Source organism: Petaurus breviceps, unplaced genomic scaffold (assembly GCF_028583685.1).
Source record: "Petaurus breviceps papuanus isolate PSGF00001 unplaced genomic scaffold, PetGlider_PUasm1.0 90702, whole genome shotgun sequence".
In the NCBI taxonomy this organism is placed as follows: Eukaryota; Metazoa; Chordata; class Mammalia; order Diprotodontia; family Petauridae; genus Petaurus; species Petaurus breviceps.
The window spans coordinates 1,627,658-1,649,016 of NW_027187317.1; the positions used below are offsets into that span (position 1 = coordinate 1,627,658).

The following is a 21,359-nucleotide window of genomic DNA, read 5'->3' on the forward strand; positions in this document are numbered from 1 at the left end:
GGCCTCAGACACTTACTAGCTTCATGACTTTGGGCACATCACTTAGCCCTGTTTGCCTCAGTTTCTTCATCTGTAAAATGAGCTGAAGAAGGAATGGCAAACCATTCTGGTATCTTTGCCAAGAATACCCCAAATAGTGTCACAAAGAGTCAGATTGGACTAAAACAACATGACAACAACACAGTTTTTCAAAGCTTCAGGATTTATATTTTCTCATTTGGTCCTCACAAGAGAGTTATTAGGGAGTTTGGGCATGCTTGCTGCTGATGAAAGAGAGGCTAAAGGAGGCTTAGCTCACACAGTTGTAAATGGTGGAGCTGGGGCTTAGACTCAGGGGTACCAGGTGCTCTTTCCATTCTATCTTGTTAGAAATCTAGATTAATCTATTACTAAAGATTGGAATTTCAGGGGAGGAAATCTGGTCACACGGAAGAAGGCAAGTAACTGTGTCCTGAGGCTCAGTGGATCTTAGTCTAAAGTGTATAAAAACAGCTTTGTAAATTACATGGAAGGCGCTAAGAAGAATCAAGCATACAAAGGGGCAGCAGAGGCAGAAGGGTTAGATGTGTAAGTTTGGGTTAGCTTTTCAGGCTGCACCCTGCATTCACTGACTATTCCCAAATGGCAAGTGTCACCGGAAAAAGAGAAAAGCCAAGCTAAATAATTTGACAGCCCCAGAGCATAATTTGGCCCATCTCCTAAAACACCAATTAGCAAAGGCTAAACCCATTAATGAAGCAGCCCAGGGCTCTGATTTCAACCAGGTGGTGCAAATCAGACCTGCAAACTCTGTAACCGGAATTCCCCACCCCCTTTCAACCCAAGAGTCCTCCCAAGAAAACTTCTCACATCAATAACCACTTAATGGACCTCCCCGGAGCCAAGGCTGCACATCCGGATTTTGGGTGAACCGATGAGTTTCGGGTGGGAGACAAGGCAGAGGAAAAGGGAAGTGAAATGGTTTGTCTGTACAATCGAGTCCTGGGAGGGAAATGAAGCGCTGGGGGGAGAGGGGGCGGGAATAGACGGGGCCAGAGGGGGAGAGGGAAGGGAGAAGGGGGGGGGGGGGTGGAAAAGAGAAACGAGGGTGAAGATACGCAAACACGGGAACTTCAGGGATAACTGAGATAAATGGGGCATCAGTTAAGTGAACTTGTTCTCAGAGAAGGACTCCGGGCTTCTTCGAGAGCCTCTCCCGGGAAAAACAAACAAACAAACAAAAAACAGTTTGCAATAATAACAGCTAATATTTATAGGAGAGAGAGGATGTGTTTAGAGGGCTGGTCACACAGGCAGAAAGATACCGCCTCAACATCACCTTCTCACACACCTCGAGTATGTGATCCGAGACCCTAGCGTGTAACTTAGAATCTCCACGTCTTCTTGCCCCCAGACAATAGCTCTAAAACTAAATTGCAGAGAAGTTGCTGATTTGGATTGGTAGAAGTTCATTATAAGAAACTCCCAAAACAATTGAAATCATAGGTCCCAATACATGCACACAAGCTGTTTTACAAGACGCTTTTCTCACGACTCTGTGATGTAGGTAGTGAGAGAAAGGGGGGAAGAAAAACACATACGTTATACAACCGGGTGGTTCAGTGAATAGAATTGTAGATTTAAAATCTGAAAGATCTTCCTCAGACAGTTACTTAGCTAAGTGACCCTGAGCAAGTCACTTAACTTCTCTTGGCCTCCATTTCCTCTTCTGTAAAGTGGGAGTAAATTGCACCTACTTTCCAGCTCCGTTGTGAGGATAAAATAAAATATATATGCACTCTTCAAGTCCTAAAGTGCTATATAATGCAACACTAGTTAATGTTACTATTTGTGCCATCATTATTAATATTATTAATGTTATTTACAGGTGATAAAACAGAGGCTTGGTGATTTACACATAATCTCAAAGAGATTAAGTGTCAGAAACAGAACTGAGACCCAGATTTTCTCATATCCAGTCCTCCCAGTGTAACCTTCAGTTAAACCACACTGTACCTTCCCTTTAAGGTTACCCTCATTCTATTCTACATATGTCTTGTCCTTAACTATTTACATGAATATTGTCTCTCACCCATTAGTTTGTCAATTCCTTGAAGGCAAGGACTTTTTGCTTTTGTTTTTTTTTTTTTTATCTCCAGTGAGGTACTATGCAGGGCACATTGCTTAATAAATGTTTGTTGATTCATTGATTGCAAGTCTTTGCCCAGCTCACATAGATTTCCCAATATCTCTCCTCAAATTTTCTTTGTTTTCTCTCTCTCTCTCTCTCTCTCTCTCTCTCTCTCCCCCTCCCTCCCTCCTTCCTCTTTCTCTCTTTTTCTCTCTTCATCCCTCCTCCCTCTCCCTCCCTCTTTTGCCTCTCTCCTTTGCAAGTCCTAACTTCTCCTGTTAGGTTACCAGTTTCTTGAAGTCGGTGTCTCGTTTTTGTATCTCTAAGATCTTAGAATAATTCCTGACTAAAAGTACTTAATATGTGTGTTAAGTTAAATAAATGAGTCACTAAACAATTATATTTTGTCTGGCATTATATGGCCTCACTAAGAGGATAGATGCCAGGGAGATAGGGGACTCCAGTGGAGGAATCAGATTGCCCAGTCCCAGTTTAAATTCTTCGGGCTGATTTTTGATCCTGCAAAATCCTTTTCCTATTTATTGCTCCCAGACCAACAGCTATTGCCATTTGAAACTGATATGTTGGATCAGTAAGCAGCCATCTATAACATTTAGGAATAAGGAGATCTGAGGGTGAGTAGGATGTGGGATGCTGTTGAAATACTTGGAAAAACCTCACCAGAATCTTGAAAGGCAGGACTGAGGGAAAATGTGAATAGATAACTAGTCATAAAGCAATTCCATTCAACAAGAATTTATTAAGCACCTACTGTGTGTTAGGTACTGTGGTAGGCATTGGGAATAGAATATCAAAAATGAAACAGCTCCTCCTCCCCTTCCATCAAGTCACTTAGAGGATTAGACATGGAGTCAATAAGATTTGAGTTTAAATCTGACCTCAGCTGTGTAACCCTGAGCAAGTCATTTAACCTCTCTCTGCATCTGTTTCCTCATCTTTAACCTGGGAATAATAATAGCACCAAGTTCCCAATGTTATTGTGAGGTTCAAATGATATAATTTTGCAAAGTATTTTGCATACCTTAAAATGCTATATAAATACTAGCTATTATGGGGGAGGGGGGAACCATACACCACATACATGGATAGTATATGCATCTATGTATATATACATTCACACATGTGTATAAACAAGGTGATCTACACAGAAATTAAACAAATGCTGAAATAATTAGGAAATGAATTGACTGAACTGAGCCTAAAAGGGAAACCAGGGCTCCCAGAGTCTAATATTAGTAAGGAGAGCATTTGTAGAGAGAGACAAGGCAGTCTGTGCAAAGGCATTGAGGTCAGATATGGGATGTGTCAATGGTGGAAAGAGTATGTAAACCAGTTGGACTGGCCTATAAGAGGGAGGGTCCAAGTCATCAGTCCGGTAAGGTAAACGAGCCATACTGTGAAAGCAGATGAGATAAATTCAGTACTGGCAGCTGAGCAGATAACTGGGTAACTGTATCTCCTCTTTTTTCTTCCCCCCCAAATGCAGGTCTTCCTCCTACCACCACTAGGCCACGGGGAAAGTGTCCAGTGGTCCTTTCAGGTTACCTTCCTCTACACCAAGATCCCTTTACTTTCCCCTTCTTCTCTCCCTCCAGCTAGAACCCTGGAAAATTCCTTGAAAACTAGGACACTATACTAAGACAAGCTGGAGAGGTGGGAAACCTTCAAAGTCACAGTGAATCCTCCCTTACCGATTGCCTCTGAAAAGCCAGAGAATAATAGCTCACAGACTTAGGACAATAGTTGCTATTTATAAAAGCGTTGTACACGTGATCAGGCAAAGGAATCTTTGGCTTGTAGGGGAAGGTAGATTATCTTATCTGCTAGTATTGCTATCTCACAGATGAAGAAATGGAATTGGAGCACTTCTGGAGACTTCTTTCTGACCATCGTCACTGAACAACCTAGAAATCTTACTTTTTCTCAACATAGTAATTGTTGACGGAGTGGGACCTGGCAGGTCAAAATACTTACTGGCTTCTTCGAGAAGAGTAAAGGCAGGGGAAAGGTGGTTATAGGGTGCTGATGATATGAGACATTAATTGGTGTAGAGGAAAAAAGCAATGGATATGGAAAGGGAAGAGGCAGCTGAGTTCCTGCCAAGTAATCTATTTATTTGCTGTGTGACTTTGGACAAATCCTTCATTCTCTGGGTTACAGTTCTCTATTATGTAAAATGCTTGAAGCTAGCTATTTCTAAGGCTCCTTCGAACTCTAATGCTTTATCATTTTCAGAGCTCCCTGGAAGAGGTAAGCAGGTTAAAGTTCTAGTACCAAAGGCCAGTCCAGGAATCCGAGCTGGGGCTCCTAGGTCTTTTAAATCCGTGGTTGTTTATTTAAAAACGTGAATAAAGATTCTGTGTAAACAGCCATTATTTCTGATGAGCGTGCAATGGCAATGAACAGGGGTGGGGAGAATAGCCTGACTCTTTTAATAGCCATGAATGTAAGGAGAGATTGTGGCAAAAGCTAGCATTTAAGGGAAGGCAATTTGTCTTATGGACGCCAGCCAGTCCCGGGGCGTAACCTCGAGGTGGAGGGACGTGAGCAAGAAGCGCGTGAGTGAGTGAGTGAGTGTGTTTGTATGTGTATACAAACATACGGTGTTCTGAACTTCTGGTTTGCACGTCCCTTGGGTATAGACGTTTGCTTTAAATTCAGTTCGACTGTTTATTAATCGCCCTTTTTACACTAGCCTTTTGGGAGGTACAAAGATGAAAAATCTTACCTCGAGGAGTTAGGGGAAGTGAGAGCAGAGACTGTATGCAAGATACAGATAACTATAAATTTTAATACGACATAACCGCCTACGAGACTTGAGGAGGATCACTTGTAACTAAGGGAGAACCAAGGAAGGCTTTATGGAGGAGATGGCCCCTGAACTAGCCTTTGAGGGAAGGGAGAAATTTAAACAGGAAGAGAGTAATGGGGAGGAGAAGAATACGAATTTCAAACCTGGATACAGCTTGAGCAAAGGCATGGAGGTGGGAAAGAAACGTAAAACATGTTTATTCTTGGCTTTAAGGCAAAACCAACATATTCATATCAAACAAAGGTAAATCCAAGAGTTTTTGTTTGTTTCTTAAAAGGAGAATGAAACTCTGTAGTTATTTGGGTGTCTACACATCATACAAGACAAAAAAAAAAAAAAAAAAACCTCCAGACCGAGAGAGGGGGGAGAAGTGGGAATATAGGCTCCCTGAGAGAATGTTGGCGGCACTTGTTCCATTATCCGCTAGATCTCCCTCCCTCCCCAAAGCCTATGTAAATAAGAGTGACACGTATCCAATTCGATGTACCCAAACTTCGAGGTAAAGTGAAGCAATGAAGACCAGATCACTAAATCATCCGGAGAAGCCCTTGCCTTCCTTTTGGGGCAAGGTGAGTACAACACTCGGGCCGACCCTGAAGACTAATTGGTCTAAGTGCTGAGTCCCAAAGAGAAAGGTGCCATTCCCTTACAGCCACCTACTCAGGACTACGAACTTTCGCAGCACCCATCTATCTATGCCCATCTTGATTCCTTGGTGAAACTGACTAACTCAGCGTGCTTCCACCTTCCCTAGAAAGTGAGAGGCCCAAGTGACTGAGGGAGAGGGGAGAGGAAGGAGAGAGAAAGAGGGGGGGGGGGAGGGAAGAAAGGAGGGAGAGTCGATATTAGCTAGTTAATGCCTTCCTACTCCTTTCCGATTTATTTAAAGGCAAAGTCCTGTCCCGTCTCTTTCCTTTATTTTTTTAATCTTTTTACCAAATCACTAACGAGAAAGAGCTGTATAATAGAAAGCGCCCAGGACCATGTCAAGAGATGAAGTTTGAAACCTTGTTCGTGACTTTCTTGTTCTGTGGACTTGGGACAGTCTCCACCTCGCTCAGCCTCCGTTTCCTAGACTGTAAAATGGGAGAGTTTCCTAATCCTCACCTTTCATTTAAGGTGGTGGGAGAGGTCAGACTAGATGATCTCTGAAGTCGGGTCGGGTTCTAAATGCTATGATCCACGCTCCACTTACCTCAAAAGGTTGTGGTAAGGCTTAGATGAGATCATGGATGTGGCGGTGCTTTGTGGTGACTTGAATGCTATCATTATTTCTTGGACTGTCTTCTGCACGGAGGTCCCCCTTCGCTGGCCGGTGGACCAGCATCTTCAAGCCCAACCCCATCTGCTGGCAGACGTTCGGCTGCCTTGAGAACCCTTTCTTCAGCTTTGCTGCCAAAGAACTAGCGATGAAAGAACAGGGGCTGTGGTTAGAGGTCTGGAAGAAGCCCAGATTCTAGAGCTAGTGGAGGGTTTCAAGGTCTAGCTTATGTGAGGTTCCACTTATATTGGGTTCAGCTTTGCAAACCCTGGGGACCACAAGAGCTACTTTCAGAAAATTACATGGGTTCCTAAGATAATTTCCTTTACTTTTATCAAAAGATGAAAAATATACTTTTATCACAATGATTGTGATTTTTTAAAAACTGCTTAAATAAATACTTTTTTACCTGGAGAAGGGAGAGAGACTTTTCAGGCTAGGTCCGTGAGGAGTCCCACAGAGCTGCAACTGAGAACTCAGTCCTCATGTCAAAAAACGAAATATTCTTTCCCAGTCCTGATCCTCCTCGGTACTCCCAGTTGGGGACAGGGCTACTATTGGGGGGGGGGATGAAGGAGAGAATTTAGGAGGAGATAAGTATGGTGTTTCTAATCTCTGTAAATAAATAGGCTAGACAGTCACTTTCCTAGAATTGGTTAAGCATGGTTTGCTTTGCAGGAAAAGCATTGAACAAATGAAATCTGCTCTCCTGGCAGTCCTAGTACATGTGATCAATGAAGACAGAGCCAGAAAATTGGTACTGGGGCTCAAACCAACAATCTGAGCCGCATCAGAGGATGAGCCTTTGCAAGCAAACAAAAGGGAAGTGAAGAGAAGAGCATTTGACTAATGATGGGGAGCATATCTGGGTGATTCCTGGGAATAAAGGCCACAAATGGGGCTGGGGGGAAGCAGTTCTCTGGGAAACAAAAAAGGGTGGGGATGGAGAGGCTTTTATATTAAATTTTACGAAAGCATATCTTTTCAATGCCAAAAATTCGCTTGCCATGGCAATTAAGTATTTATTATGTTGTGGCTTCTTGTTTGTTTTTTACAACTAAAGTTCAATAACATAAAAAAGTAAATAATAGAAAAAGGAGGCTGAAATGTCCTTAACTAGGAAAACCTTAACTAAGACATACTAATGCTTTTCCTTGGCTCTGATCAATTCAAATCAAAGTCAGTGATCCTTAAAAAGATAAATAATGTGTTATTTATTTTTCACACTTTATCCTATTTGAGCCTCAAAGCAGCCTCCGAGACAGGTACTACAAATGTTAACCCTATTTTATAGATAATTAAAATCAAACTGGAAAATGTTATATCCCACAGTTCCTAGGGATTTGAACCTATGTCCCCCAACTGCAAACCCAGCCCCTCTTTCATTATGTGGTGCAAGGGATGCAAAGAGTTTCTCAAGGAAAGTGAGGTTGGAGCAAAGAAATCCAGGAAACCTAATGAGAATTTTGATGAGATAAAGTCTATTTCTGTAGTCAGAGTGTGGCAGCCAAGGAAGTCTTCATGGAGGAGGAGGAACCCGAAAAGGATTTTGAGAAAAAGAACTTTCATAGATGGAAGGGAGAAGCGGAAGGTGAAGAAGGCATTCTAGGCGTGACGCAAAGGTACAGAGACTGCAAAGGTCAGGACAAAACGACAGTTTGGGTCTAGAATGTAAAATATACAAAGCCGATCAATGGAATTGTAAAAGTTCGTTTCCTCCATAACGGGATTAGATCCTTTGTCTAGACTCTCCATTCACTTTGAGTGTGTAGACAATGAAGTGCAGATTTTGAGGAAGGAAGAGTCCTTTAAAGACCCGGATAAATTCTACACAGCTTTTTGTGTGTCGATGCTGCTCTTTTTCCTGTCCCAGCTGAAGAGATATGTATGGGGGAGGAGGAAATTCTATCTAAGAAATGTATAATTTTTTGTATTGTTTCTTTTTAAGAAAGAAAGAACCAAAGAGAGGGAGGGAGAGAGGAAGAAGAGAAGGAAGGAGACTAGAGAGAGACAGAGAGAGAGACAGAGAGAGACAGAGACAGAGACAGAGAGAGAGAGACAGAGAGAGAGAGAGAGAGAGAGAGAGAGAGAGAGAGAGAGAGACAGAGACAGAGACAGAGACAGAGACAGAGACAGAGACAGAGACAGAGAGAGATTATCGAGTCCTGGATTAAGTGAAGGGAGAGAGAAGAAAAGTCAATTTCTCTGCTAGGAAGAGGGAATTCTTCGAGCTTCGTCCTTTACTTACCCATCCTATTCTAGGCAGATCTAGGCAGCTTCAGGCTGCTAAAGCCGGAGCCCAGGGCTGACTTAATATATAAAGGCATACATCTTGCCTCCATTTTTTGTTTAGGAATAAAGTTGGGAGGACACATTCCACACAGATGCGTTCCTCCTTGTTGGCTGATGGAGGAGTCCCTTTGATTGCAGACATTCTCCATTCTGTTTCTTTTATTAGAAATATCAGTGTTAATCACTAAATCAGCATTATTCATCAAGCAAATATCTGTTTGAAAGGTTGTGTTATGTTTACTACCACTAGCCTTCCCAGAGAACAGGCAGGGGAGAGGACTAGTGTCCTGTTCAGGTATGAAAGGCAGGTTTTCCTATCTAATCCTCCCCCATCCCAAGTCTCTGCCGACCAACCCCTCTCCTGGCCCTGAGATCTTTGACTCGGGTAACAGATTTGAATTTATTTGGTTCGAGTTAAACCTTAAAACCATTAAAAAAAATCACAGGATTTAGAGTTGGAAGGGATTTCAGAGCTTTCCTAGTCCAATCTCCTCATCTTACTGATGGGAAAACTGGGGTCCAGAGAAGGAAAGTGAATTTCCCAAGGCCACACAGCAAGTTGGTGACAAATCTGGACTAGAACCCAGGTCTCCTCACTCCCACCCCGGGCAGGGTTCTTTTTCACTACACCACCCTGGACTTTTTATTTTAAGTTATTAAATTTAAATATGTAAATTTTGAAGACGCAGACTTGTCTTTTTCTGCCTCCCGTCCTTCCCCCATTCCGCCAAAAATAACCCGCTGAAACTCTACTTCTGTTTCCAATGTGAAAAGAAGGGGTATGGAAGAAGGATGGCTAAGCCCCTGGTGGTAAATCTCCTGGCAGATTAGTTTTCTGGAGACTGTTGAAGCTCCGGGCTCGGTCCCGGGAGCCGGAGCCAACAGCCTGCTCTCGAAAACGTCACCCTTTCTCTTCCAGGGAGCTCGGGGGTCTACCCAAAGAACTGAGCTGCATCTTCTCAAGATTCAATCAGAAAGCAAAATACAATGACTCGAACTCCTGACAGTCAAAGTGAACTCTTCAGGGAGGGAGGGCAGGGATGAAAACTGAGGCTGGGGCTTCATTTTCTGGGGTGCCTGACCTAAGCACAGATTCCCTTTGGAGGAGCAGGTCGAAGTCCTCACAAACCAGAGACTAAGTTACTCTTTTTTACCTTGGGGACATTTTTAGGGCTCTTACAGACGACTTTCAGCTGTGGAGGATAGTTGAACGTGATTTACAAAACTGCAAAGTGCCCTCGGGCAAAGGGCTGCTACTGTTATTAATTTTCAGATATTAATAGCAAGCAGTTGGGGCGGGGGAATAAAATGGCAGTAGTTATCATTATAAATGTTACCACAGTTAGACGACCCCAGACTTGTCTCCAGTACTCCGGTAGGTAGTTAAAGGCCTTCACTGAAGCCCTCGAAGGGCAATGAAGTTTATTTGCACTGAGCTCATTGCACAGTGTATTCCCGATCAATCGCACTTATATGGCCCTTGAGGGCGGTTTAAAAAATGACTTTTATTCCTATCTAATCTGTAAGACACTCTGGGAGCATTTTATTTTTACCTATCTCTTCCCCAACCTGCCACCATGGTCTCTGTCTCCTTTTCTCAGCTCCTCCTCAGAGGGTCCCTATCGTAAAAATCTGTGATTTAAAAGAACTGGTCTCAAAGGGGTGAGTGAAACAGTTGCCAACCCAATGTTGAACCGTGTTACTCTACTGAAGCAAACTGATCAAGCTTGGGGGGGAAAAACGTGAGAGAGAGGAAACTGAAGGTTTGAGCAGTGATATAACAAACCTTGACTTCTTCGAACGAAAGAACCAGAGCTACTTGCAGGAGAAAAGAAGCCCCAGGATTTTGTCTTCTCTCGATCACGGTTCTGTAGCCACAGAAACGGGAGAAGTAAGTACTAAGTGCGGAACGCAGTGGGTGAAGTCAAATTCTTCGAGGTGATTGCCTCAGTTTCTCGATTACTAGCACCCGTGCTCTCGATTTTTCTACCCTCTTAAAAATTGGCTCTGGAATTTGGAGCATTGAAGGCGCGCTGTGTTCTGCACCCAGCTCAGAACATGGTAAATTATAGTGGTTTGGGTGTTTTTCTTTTTTAACCTAGGAGTGTGAGAGACAGATAGAACGACAGACAAGACAGACATAGACCTACTCGCCTGTCCCTTGGTTCTTCTTTTTTGACAGTTTCTTCATAATTTTCTCTATTAGGTCTGATTAAACTTCCAATTAGTGGCCTACACCGTAGACAATGAGAACAGAACCACTTGAGGCTATTATAACTATTAGGAATGACTTGGTATATTTTGTCTTCCAAGAAAATCTTGCGTGTATTATCACTGAGATCCCACTAATATAAGAACTAAATTCGAGGGGTTTTTTTCGCGGTGGAGGTGGGATGTATTACCTTCCTCAGACTCTTACGGAGTTGTGAAAAGAGTACAGTAGTGGAAGTCAAGGAATATAGGTTCTAGTTCAGGCTTTGACACTATGGAGCTGTGTGACCTTTCGGAAGTCGCTTCACCTCAGTTTCCCCACCTATAAAATGAGCACAGTGGACTAGAGTAGGGATGCTAAATCTTTTTATGTCCTGGACCCCTTTGATAGTTTGGTAAAACCTATGGACCCCTTCTCAGGATAATGTTTAAAAATATTTGAAGGAAAGGTTAAAATTCAGTTAGTGGTTAGTGATAATATATATGTAATTATTTTTCCCATCCAAGTTCAGGGAGCCCTGAAATCTATTTACCCCATGGGTGTTCATGGATCCCGGGTTTAGGAACTCCTGGAATAGAGCTCTCTTGACATCTCCATCCAGTTCTATCGTTCTTTTATTGGCGTGTTGTTCTTAGTAAATGGCACTAATGACCTAGCGTTCTCCAGAAGTAGAAGTGGGCCGGGCTGAACCAGCCATAAAGATATAAATTCTCCTGCCTGGAATCCTCCGGGCCTTAACACCCTGATCCACTCTAATAGCTGAGCTAACAGTCTCCTAATAGCACCCCCGGACACTCCAGGCAAAGGAACTTTCCGGAGGGGGAATTGGTACAAACTACAAACTCGTTAGAGTTCTTAGTGAAAGTCTATCTGCTTCTCAACTAAAAGCTCATTTGGGACTGCACGTTGTCCATTCTCTCTCCGTACACCGACCCTGCCCAAGTTCCCAGGATTCCCTACTCCGCCTGCAAGGAACTTTGCCCAGACAGGTTAAATGTGATCTATATCACTGAGAATCATCACTCCGATGGTCCAGACCCCTTGAGCAAGGAAGTGAGGCGGTTATTCTATCCTTGGGGTTGTTAGTGACTACACTACACCTTTAAAACAGCGTTTCTCGGGTACTCCGTCTGTTTTTCGCAAAACACTACTTTCGCAAAAAACTACTGTTTAAGAAGCTTTGGGCTAACTCGGCTCCTCTCTCTTGATAGGCTGTGAAGGAAGGCCTAGATCGCAAGCTGCAGCCCATCTGAATTCCGGGAGCTGCCGCTCGCCATTAAGCCAGACTGGCTTTACAAACCGTAATAAACATTTTTATTTACAGGACTGAGTCGTTCCCAGTGCAGCAAGTCCTGGGCCAGAATACAGAAAGCAACGCGACCACTAGGGGGAAGGGGGGTAGAGACAGTTGTCAAACATTTCACACTGTTTCTTCCCGCCTCCCTCCTCCTCCCCCCCCCTCAAAAAAAATTAAAGGTTTGGGCCGAGTAAGTGTTGGATCATGTTGGACGGAGGAGTATTAATCAGTATCTGAGAGTCCCTCTTGGTATAAGGAGAAAGCCCCGGAATAGTGAGAGTCACACAAAGGAGGCAGAGTATATGTACAAACTGGGGCTCCGCCATTGCTTGGGCCACTGTGGTCCTGTTGGTGATACCTGGTCCATGATATAAATTATCAAGAAAGGAGCACATGCCAGGGAGTTCACAAAAAGGATCCCTCCACCCTCCACAGCCATGCACCTCTCCCCTCTGCCAGCCGTCTAGCTGCCAGACCAGCCTATAGGCCGCCAAGTGGAGCGGGCTCTGGGCTTTCCTTAGCTGTGCAGTGGAGCTCTGGACTGCAGCTGCTGTTCATGCTGTTATTGCTGCTGCTGGGGCTAGTGGTGGTCGTCGTGGTAGTCGTGGTGGTGGTCGTGGTGCTGGGGCTGGCGGAAGAGGACGAGGAAGTGGAAGAGGAAGAAGAAGAGGACTTAATGACGCTGGTCTGGTGTAAGAGCTGCTCAGTCCCCTCAGTCCTTTCCGTGTCGCTGGGGACCATGTCCAGGGACTCCGAATCGCTGCTTTCGCTCTCCCCTTCCGACCGGCTGGGGCTCCGGTCCTCCCTCTCGCATTCGGCAGTCGGAGCAACGCCCTCCTGCTTTTCAGTTGGGTCCTTCTCTTTGTCCTTCTGGGCCTGAGCTTCCTTGGAGTGGCGCCACTTCATTCTCCTGTTCTGGAACCACACCTTGACCTGCAGGAAAACAAGGGATGAGAGGCTGTCAGTGCAACTTAGCTCGTCCCAGTGAGGGAAGTTGGTCTTTATTACACCTAACAGCTTTCTTTCTGGTCCCTTCCCTCAGTTAAGCCCTCGATTGCAAGCACTTGAATTCTGCTGGGACAGGAACTCTGAGTTTTTCAGTTCATTATAGAGGGGAAGACACCCCCACAGACCCAGATTGCTGTTCCCCTTTAAGATCTCTCCTCACCTCAGGTTATATCCTATTTTAACGGACAGACTTAAATATATACCCAACACGTACCAATCTATTAAGAAGTTTGAGGGCAGAGAAAAGGCGAGAGGAGAGAGAAGAGTTAGACCAAAGGGAGACCAAGTTGGGGGTGGGAGTGGGGTAGGGGAAAGAGAGACTCGCAGCACCACTAGCTGAGTAAGCACTGAGAATTAGTGCAGTTGCTAGGTCTGTTGGTGCTAAGTGCTTGATAAGAATACTCACACACACACACACATACACACCTTGTATTATTCAAAGATAACCAATTTTTCTTGGGGCTCAGAAAATGCTAGAATTAAAAAACGTGAAAAATAAGAAGGGAATAGGGGTGAAGAAGGAGAAACCATATAAATATATATGATCCCCTGGGGGACACACAGCGTTCACACAAGTTCCAGCTTCACTTTTAAAAATAACATCCGCAGCTGGTGGAAAACGGCTAAGGCAGGCCAGTGGGGTATATGGGGGGGGGGGGGGGAGAGGGAGGGAAGGAGACGGGGACAGAATTATAGACAGTCAGAATGAAAGAAAGAACAAGGGAAAGAGAAGGAGGTGATTGGGTTTGTTACCGTTATCTGAGCTGGGAAGGGAAGAAGGAAGGACTAGGAGAGAGAAAATCTTCCTCCTCCCTCTCTCCCCTTCTCTTGCCAATTTAAGAAGGGAGGGAACTATGGTGATTTTTTGTAGTCCCCTTTAAAATCTCAAGCCCCCTGAATTCTTGGTTCCTCAGCCTGTTTTAATCTAACTAGTGTATTCATAGATTTCCTTTTGTGTTGGGGGTTTAAAAAAAACTGCATGAAACCTGCTGAAAAGCCCTTGCGTGTTTTACGAAAAGAAAGAAACAGTTTTCTCCCTGTTCAGGAAACCGAATCTTTCTTCAGAGACCGCAGAGTTAGAAAATTCGACTGGCTTCGGCGTGTCCACGACCAGCGTCCTCCTCGCCCAATTGCGGGGGGAAGTGGTGTGGGGACCGGATTTGAACTAAATAATTCCGTTTGAAAAGAGGGTTTCACTTCCCCACAACGAGGGATTTCACAATCCAGCAGCAACAGCGGCCGAGGAAGGAGGAAGGGGGGGAAAAATCTCTCGACTTATGAATTTTTATCTCATTTAAAATAATCTGCCTCCTACGGAGAACTGCACTTCAGCCGAGTCCATAATTATTATCTCCCGCGGCCTATTGACTTTCTTGGTTGTACTTTCCTCTATTGGCCAAAATAAACAGGCAGGGTATATTGACATAAATCTTTGGGGCTGGGCTAAGGCCTTTTTTTTCTCCTGCCTCTTTCTCTTCCCCGCCCCCACCCATCCTCTCTGCTCTTTTGCAACAAGATATGAGTTTAAATAAAGTCTCATGAAATTCAGTATTTTTTTTTTCACCAGTAAAGGGGGTGGGAGTACATTTAAAATGTGTTTACACCCTCCAGAACAGCACTACCTTGAAATAGTGAAAACTAGAGGAAAGAAGGACCCCTTTGATTCAAAAGGCAAGGGACTGGGGAGGAAGGGCGCTAAAAAGAACAAGAATTTAAGCTTGGAAAACCTTCCTCGAAGGGCCTGCCTGCTTCGAACTTACAATCTAAGTTAAATAGCAGTAGCAGCTAAGGAATCTTACTTGCGCATCCGTCAGGCCCAGCATCGCGGCTAGCTGCTTCCTATCCGGCTTCGTGACATACTTCTGAATCTCAAACCTTTTCTCCAAACCTTTCCTCTGCAGGTTGGAGAAAACCGCGCGAGACCAAGAACGCTTCCTCTTGTATGTTTGCGGCATAGTGTCCTTGGTTAGAACCGCATAGGGACCTGTGGGTTTGGGAGGAAGGCAAGGGAATGGGGAGAAAGTGAACAAGAAGGGAAAAAGGGAAAAGACAAAAGAAGAGAAGACAGGTTATTGCTAAATACACCAGGTAATGAAGAAGGTTTTGTGCACGGACAAAGAAGGTTCAATATGTTCGAATGTATGTATTCTAACAGATTGTAGAGCTTCCCAGAGAATTCTACTCAGAGATTCTCTGTTCTGTCTCTACTTGAGTAAGTTTGAAACACCGAATACTACAACTCTGTCAACACAAATAAGCTCAATGGATAAGGAGAATTGAGGCAGCTATCTGAAAAACTCAAAGGAAAAAAACTGCATTTACATCTCCCTGGATGGTATGGGCAAAAGTGTGTTTCTCTCTCTCTCTGTCTCTCTCTCTCTCTCTCTGTCTCTCTGTCTCTCTCTCTGTCTCTCTCTCTCTCTTTCTTCTTCTTCTCCTTTTCTCTCTGTCTCTGTCTCTCTCTCCTCTCTCTGTCTCTTTGTCTCCACTTTCTTCTCTCTCTGAAAAAGGTGCCCCCTTTTAGGTCTTTTACTACAAGATTATTGATAATTTTACAATCAATTTGCAATCATAGTTGTGTTGAAATATTTTACGTCCACCTGATACACTCAAACACCAAGAGTGAAAATATTTTCCCCATTTCCTGGCCCCACAAACGCAGTACTCCCTACCCCCATATCTCTGTCAGAGGCCATTTGAAATGTGACGGTGCTCTTCAATCACTCATTGGGAAACCTTTCACTTTAGATCTTTTATATTTGTTATCTACCCACCAATGCAAAAAAATTTAAAACATTGATGGGGCTCCCTGGATTCAAGGGCCTGTGTGTGTTGGGGGGGGCAGTGAAGAGAGAGCCTCATATTTGAGACTTGGTTCAGTTGGGTTTTGTTGTTGTCACCTCATCCCCAGGGGACTACAAGACCTGGATTCTTAGCGTGGAATGGGGTTCCCATAAGCAAGATTTCTGTACCTGGAAAAGTGTCTTGAAACTGGTGCTGAACTGAACTTCTCGGGTTTGAGTTTAAGGGACTCAGGATACCAGAGGCCTCGTTAATAGGATCTAGAGACGCGAAGAAGTGACCCGCAGAAGGCTGCAAAGCGGAGAGGTGAAGCCCAGTTTGCCGGCCGGTGGTTAGTAAGGAGGTAAGATCTGTATGCACAGGAACAAGGAGAGCCCATTACACCTCCAAAAAAAACCACACTCTCGAATCAAGACGTGATACTTTATATTCTTCCCTCTCTTTTCTCCTACTTTTCTAAGAGATTATTAGTACGAGAGGACGTTTATCTGGGAATCTTGGAATCATGACCCTCCTTTACATCCCTCCCCTCCCCGCCCTCCTTAAGAAGCCAAACCTACAAACATTAAAAAAAAAAAAACCAGTGTGTACATACGCAATACACAAGTATAAAGTATTTTAGTTTAAACTACATAAGGAAGTCACCTGTCAAGTGTCTGTCTATACAAACGGGGTAATCCTTCCTTCGTTCTGTACCCTGAACTAGAGGCTCGCAGTTAAGAATTTTTACCTGTTCCATCCATTTTTTTGCATACTCTCTAGGGGAATTTTACTAGAGAACAGAGAAAAAGGAACAGAAAAATCTTTCAAAGACGAGCAATTCTAGCTACAGATAGGTGGGTGAGTAAACAGAGAACATAGAATGAGTATATCCAGAACATATAGAAAACGCAACCGTAGTGAGTGTGTGTTTTTTAAAATGTGGGAGAATACTTTTTTTTAGGGAAGGCAAAGTTTAAGCCTAAATTTAGCTATGCCATGGCAAAGTAGATCGGTTTCCTTCCCCATCCTTCCTTTCCCCAAAGTCTTCCTTCTAAAAAACAAACAAACGGGGAAATTTGCAGTCAAATGGGGAGGGGGGGGTTGTCAGAAATATCAGGGGTCAAGCAGAAGCCTAACGGGGGTTTCTGGATCAAGGACGTACCTCTCAAAGTGTTGCCTTCCTTCACTTTGGGATCGAACTCCGCGGACAATATTCGGTCAATCCCAAACTTGAGGTCCTTGCTGGAGGGAGCTGGAGTTGAGCCGTTATGGTGATGAGGGTTCGAAAGCATCCTCGCCCCGGGGGCTTGGGGCTGGATGGCTCCAGGTCTATGCGGTGGTGGTGGTGGCGGCGGCGGCGCCTGCTGCTGCTGCTGTTGCTGCTGTGGCTGTTGCTGCTGCTGTGGCTGCTGGTGATGATGGTGGTGGTGATAGGCTGCCGAGAGTGGAGACAGCCTCTGCGGGAAGGCAGCTGAGACTTCGGAGGGCGCCACGACTGGAGTGGGTCGCAAGGGTGATCCAGCGGCAGCTTGAAATGGAGCGTGGGGGTGAACTGAGCCCAAGTGAGCCGTGAGGGCTGTAGAAGAGCCCCCGGAGAGGTTCTCGGCCGCTGCCCCCGGCTCCCCGACACCCGCGTGCAGGATGTCTGCAATGCAAAAGGAGGGTTTCTTGACGGCAGCTGGATCCAGGGGAAAGGAGCAGCCCGCTGCGCCGGCCGGGGAACAGTAAGCCGCAGACCAAAGGTTGAAGTTGGAGGCGTAGAATGGAGCCAGCCCCGCCGCGAACATCCTCGCTTGCTGGCCGCTGCCTCCGCTACAGCGCCGGCAGCCGGGGATTGAGTGGGGTGGGGAGGGGTGGAGTGCAGTGGTGGCGCTGTCTACTGGAGGCCAGGGAAGGAGGACAAAAAACGAATAGCTTTCGCTTCTCCTCGGAGCCAAGAGTGAAGACTGCAAGACGCTGAAACTTCGCAAGCCTGAGGCTAGGGCCGAGCTCCCGTCCTACTCACTTTCCTTACCCCCAACTGCTTCTCCACCACTTTAAGGACAGCTCTGCGCTGCCGCGCTCCCCGCTGGCCGAAGGAGAGTGAGGGGCGGCTGGGAGGTGGGGAGGTGCGGGTCGGCGGGGGCGGTAGCAGGGGGACTGCCCCCCCACACACCTCCAACACACACACAGCTCTCGAAAAGAGTATAGAGAAAAGGAGTAGAGGGATGTAAAAACGAAAAACCCAAACAACTAAACCCTAACAGCTAAATTTAAAATAACAGTAACAATTATAATTTAAAAAAAAAAAACTTCTCTAAAAACTAGCAAAGTTTTGGCAGCAGCTCTTGAGTCAGCTTTGGGGTAGGACTTCAATCTAGATGCTCATTGGTGTTAATCGTAGCCAATGGGAAATGGCCGGAGGGGAGGATTAGGAAGAAGGGGAGTTACCAAAGGAGTTGAGCACGCCCAGACCACGCCAAAGTAGTGGCTGCAACCTCTGGAGTCTGCTCCAGTTGCTGCTGGTATCTTTTTTTCTAAAGGGGGAACACTGGCCGGCTTAGCCCAGAAGCACCCCTATACCTTCATCCACAACCGAAGGAAGGAAAGTTTTGGTAATAGGACTAAATTCTGCCCCCTAGCTCCCCCTCCTAGCTATCTCGTAGGGAATCTCTTGATCTATTTCGGAATGCGACATACATTCCCTGCCTTCCCAGTAGAGTGCATAATTACCCGCTAGGCGCGCTAACCTGTCTTCTTTCCCTCCCTTATCCATTCCCTCTTTTCCTCAGCAGAAATTTCTTCCAAGAAACAGAGACCATGCCTTATAAATAGCTAGCCTTTCCCCCCGGAAAGCTCTCTTCTCTTTTCCTCATTAACAAAGCCTTTTCCTAGGATGCTGAAATACACTGAATTTAAACCTACCCGCTCCTCTATGCTTTCGGAGATATCCCCAGAACAAGGAGGCGGGGCGGCTGCAAATTGGGTTCTATTCAGAGCTGTCACTCAGTGACAACTTGAACTAGTGAGGTTTCAAACAAAGATGGATGTCTACAAATATCTCCCTGAGATAAAGCCAAATCCTTCACCCTAACTACGAAAAACTGTGCTCTGAAAGTTCTCAAATTTCCCCAAACCAGATACCCTTATTCCTCTCCTCTGCTATAGATTTAAGGATCCGCAGCCTCACCGACACATAGTCCCCGAAGCAGATATACTTCGAATTGATTAATGCTTGGGTTGCATTCCACCGACAACTTCCCGAAAGAAACAATATACACGTCTACATTACCTAAAGAGATTACCCGAAAAGATCTAGTTACGGTGGATTTGTGTTTCTAGAGTACAGGGTAGGATGGAGGGGTCTTTCTCCCGACTCTACAAGTTCGTTTTGTGAAATCCTTCCGAAGTTGAGTTATGAGAAAATCCTCACCTCTCAAATGAACCGTTCAAAAGATTCTATTTTCCAGTAATAAATAAATACTTGGGTTGTTTGTTTTTTTTTTTAATTTACTACTAATTGACTTTCCAGCATCTTCCGACAGGAAATTTTTGACAAAATTTTTTTCTCCCACAAAGACAGAAAAGTCTTTTAAAAAAAAAAAAAAAGAACTCGAAGAGAGTAGTTAAGCCTGATATGTCCTTCACAGGGTCAGGCTTTGGGTTTTGTCTATTAATTTCAGATCATTCTAATCCCTCCTATGCTGTAAATCTATGTTTTATTTTCTGACAGAATAATCTGCCCGCGAAGCAGTCATTTATTACTCCTTCCCTTAAACCTCAAAACTGTTTTTTTGTATTTTTTCTTACTTTCTTCCTCCACCCAGAGACCTAGACGTTATTTCCATCACACGGGAATGATGGAACAATAGGGTATATATAAACAGCTAGTGAGATCTGGAGAAGAGAGCGACTTTTTGTTCTCTATTGGGCTGCCAGGTGGTTTGCAAAGGCAGAGCCAGAAACGAAGGCACCAAGTTAGGAAACAAAACCAATTCGAGCGAAGCCTGAAAACTACACGGGGCTTATTCGCTCCGTGAGTCAACTAGGCTGCTGCCTTCACCTGGACGTCAATCAGAAAGAAGCTGCTGACAGACGGGGGAACTGTGTTCAGGCATCTCTTCAGAAGCAAACCAAATTCACGATTTAGCCCGGAATGCGCAAGGTTTGCTCCTCTCGGATAAGATAGAACCTTTTGCACTTGGTCCCCAGACTAGGTGAATTTGCCTGCAGCCCGCATAGAGGTGTGGCCGTTGAGTGTTGAGGAAAAGCTCACTCTTTTTTCCCCTCTGAGTAGACACAGTCATTTGCATTCTCTTATTAATTTGGCCTCTGTCAGCAAGCTCCGTCTGATTACATACAACCAGCCAGACTAAGGCCAGAGCTAGTCCTTTCTCAGGTTGCTTCCAGGCCCTGCTAGTCTCCGAGACTGGAAACGGCTCCAAAGGCGACCTTCCAGCCCTAAGCAGAGGAAATCTTCCCAGGCCACTAACTGGATAGGCAGGACCTACACCGGAAGAAGTGAAGCCAGAAATTATCCCTCCGTTTAAAAACAAACAACTCTTCTCATTTATGCTATGATTTCTGGAGGCTTGAAAGTAGGAACAGATTTATGAGACGGTGCAAAGCAGCCCAGTGGAATGAGACCCCCCCCCCCCCCAGCCCAGTCCCTATACTGCTTGGGTCCTCCCGAATGACCTCCCAGACTTCTAAGGCCAGGGTTTTTCTCTGAGCAGGAGAGTTCACAAGTCAGCACGTGGGTGAGGAAGGAGGTCCGAGGGACGCTGTGAACTGAGCGGGCCAAGAGAGAGAGAGAGATTCCAAAGCGGGACTTCCCTGCCCAGCACCAGGCAAGCAGCCCGTGCAGAGGTACTGTTAACGAGATTTCCACATCCAGTCTTCACCCAAGCAGTTCAGCCTCCTCGCACCCCGATTTTAGCTTTCTGGAAAAGACTGTGAGGAATGAATGCTAACTGATCCGACTCTAGTTCTGCACCCCATATGCCCCAGGGTCCCTCCTATTCCCTGCATTATTCCCTAGATTCAGGCCAACCAACTTCCTCAAGCTCAGCTGTGGGCCGGGAGCGTCCCTCACCCTGAGATAAAGGCCAGAGAGGCTATTCCTCTCCCAATGGTGCTGAGTGGGTCCTGCGTGCACCTCTCTCCTCTTCCCAAAAACTTTCTTTTCCAGTAGTGTCAGGATCCCCATGGCCCAGGCCACCCCACACACCTCCCCCTCCCTGGCCCCTAGCCTTAACTCCGGGCTACAGAGGAGAAAAAAAAAGCCTTGCTCCCCTTCCCCTCACCATTCTCAGTCACTCCCTCACTTTCCCCTCCCCCCTTCCCTTTATTTAGGCGCAAGAATGCTGCAGGAAACTCCGAGCTCGCCGAAGTTCAGGTCATCTCCTGTTTTTTTGATGGGCTCAAACTCGGACTAAATGAGCGGATATGCCTGCGAGATTGGTCCCCAAAATAGAAGCGGCTTTAGTATTTTAGGATACAGCAGAAATCCTTATTTCTTCCGGAGAAAAACTTTATAATGACTCCTAGCACTTCCCCTTTCAATATTTGTGCAACTTTATC

The 21,359-nt window shown here is 45.2% G+C and overlaps 1 protein-coding gene across 1 annotated transcript; it reads right to left on the minus strand.

Moving 5' to 3' along the window:
* Positions 1 to 11,999: 11,999 nt before the first annotated feature.
* HLX (H2.0 like homeobox) lies at positions 12,000 to 18,230 on the minus strand. Its single transcript, XM_069065992.1, has 4 exons — positions 16,960 to 18,230; positions 15,986 to 16,165; positions 14,813 to 14,997; positions 12,000 to 12,938 (listed from the first exon to the last, which is right to left on the minus strand). Exons 1-4 carry the CDS (start codon positions 17,582 to 17,584, stop codon positions 12,486 to 12,488), a joined length of 1,443 nt encoding a protein of 480 aa, XP_068922093.1. The 5' UTR covers positions 17,585 to 18,230; the 3' UTR covers positions 12,000 to 12,485.
* Positions 18,231 to 21,359: the final 3,129 nt, after the last annotated feature.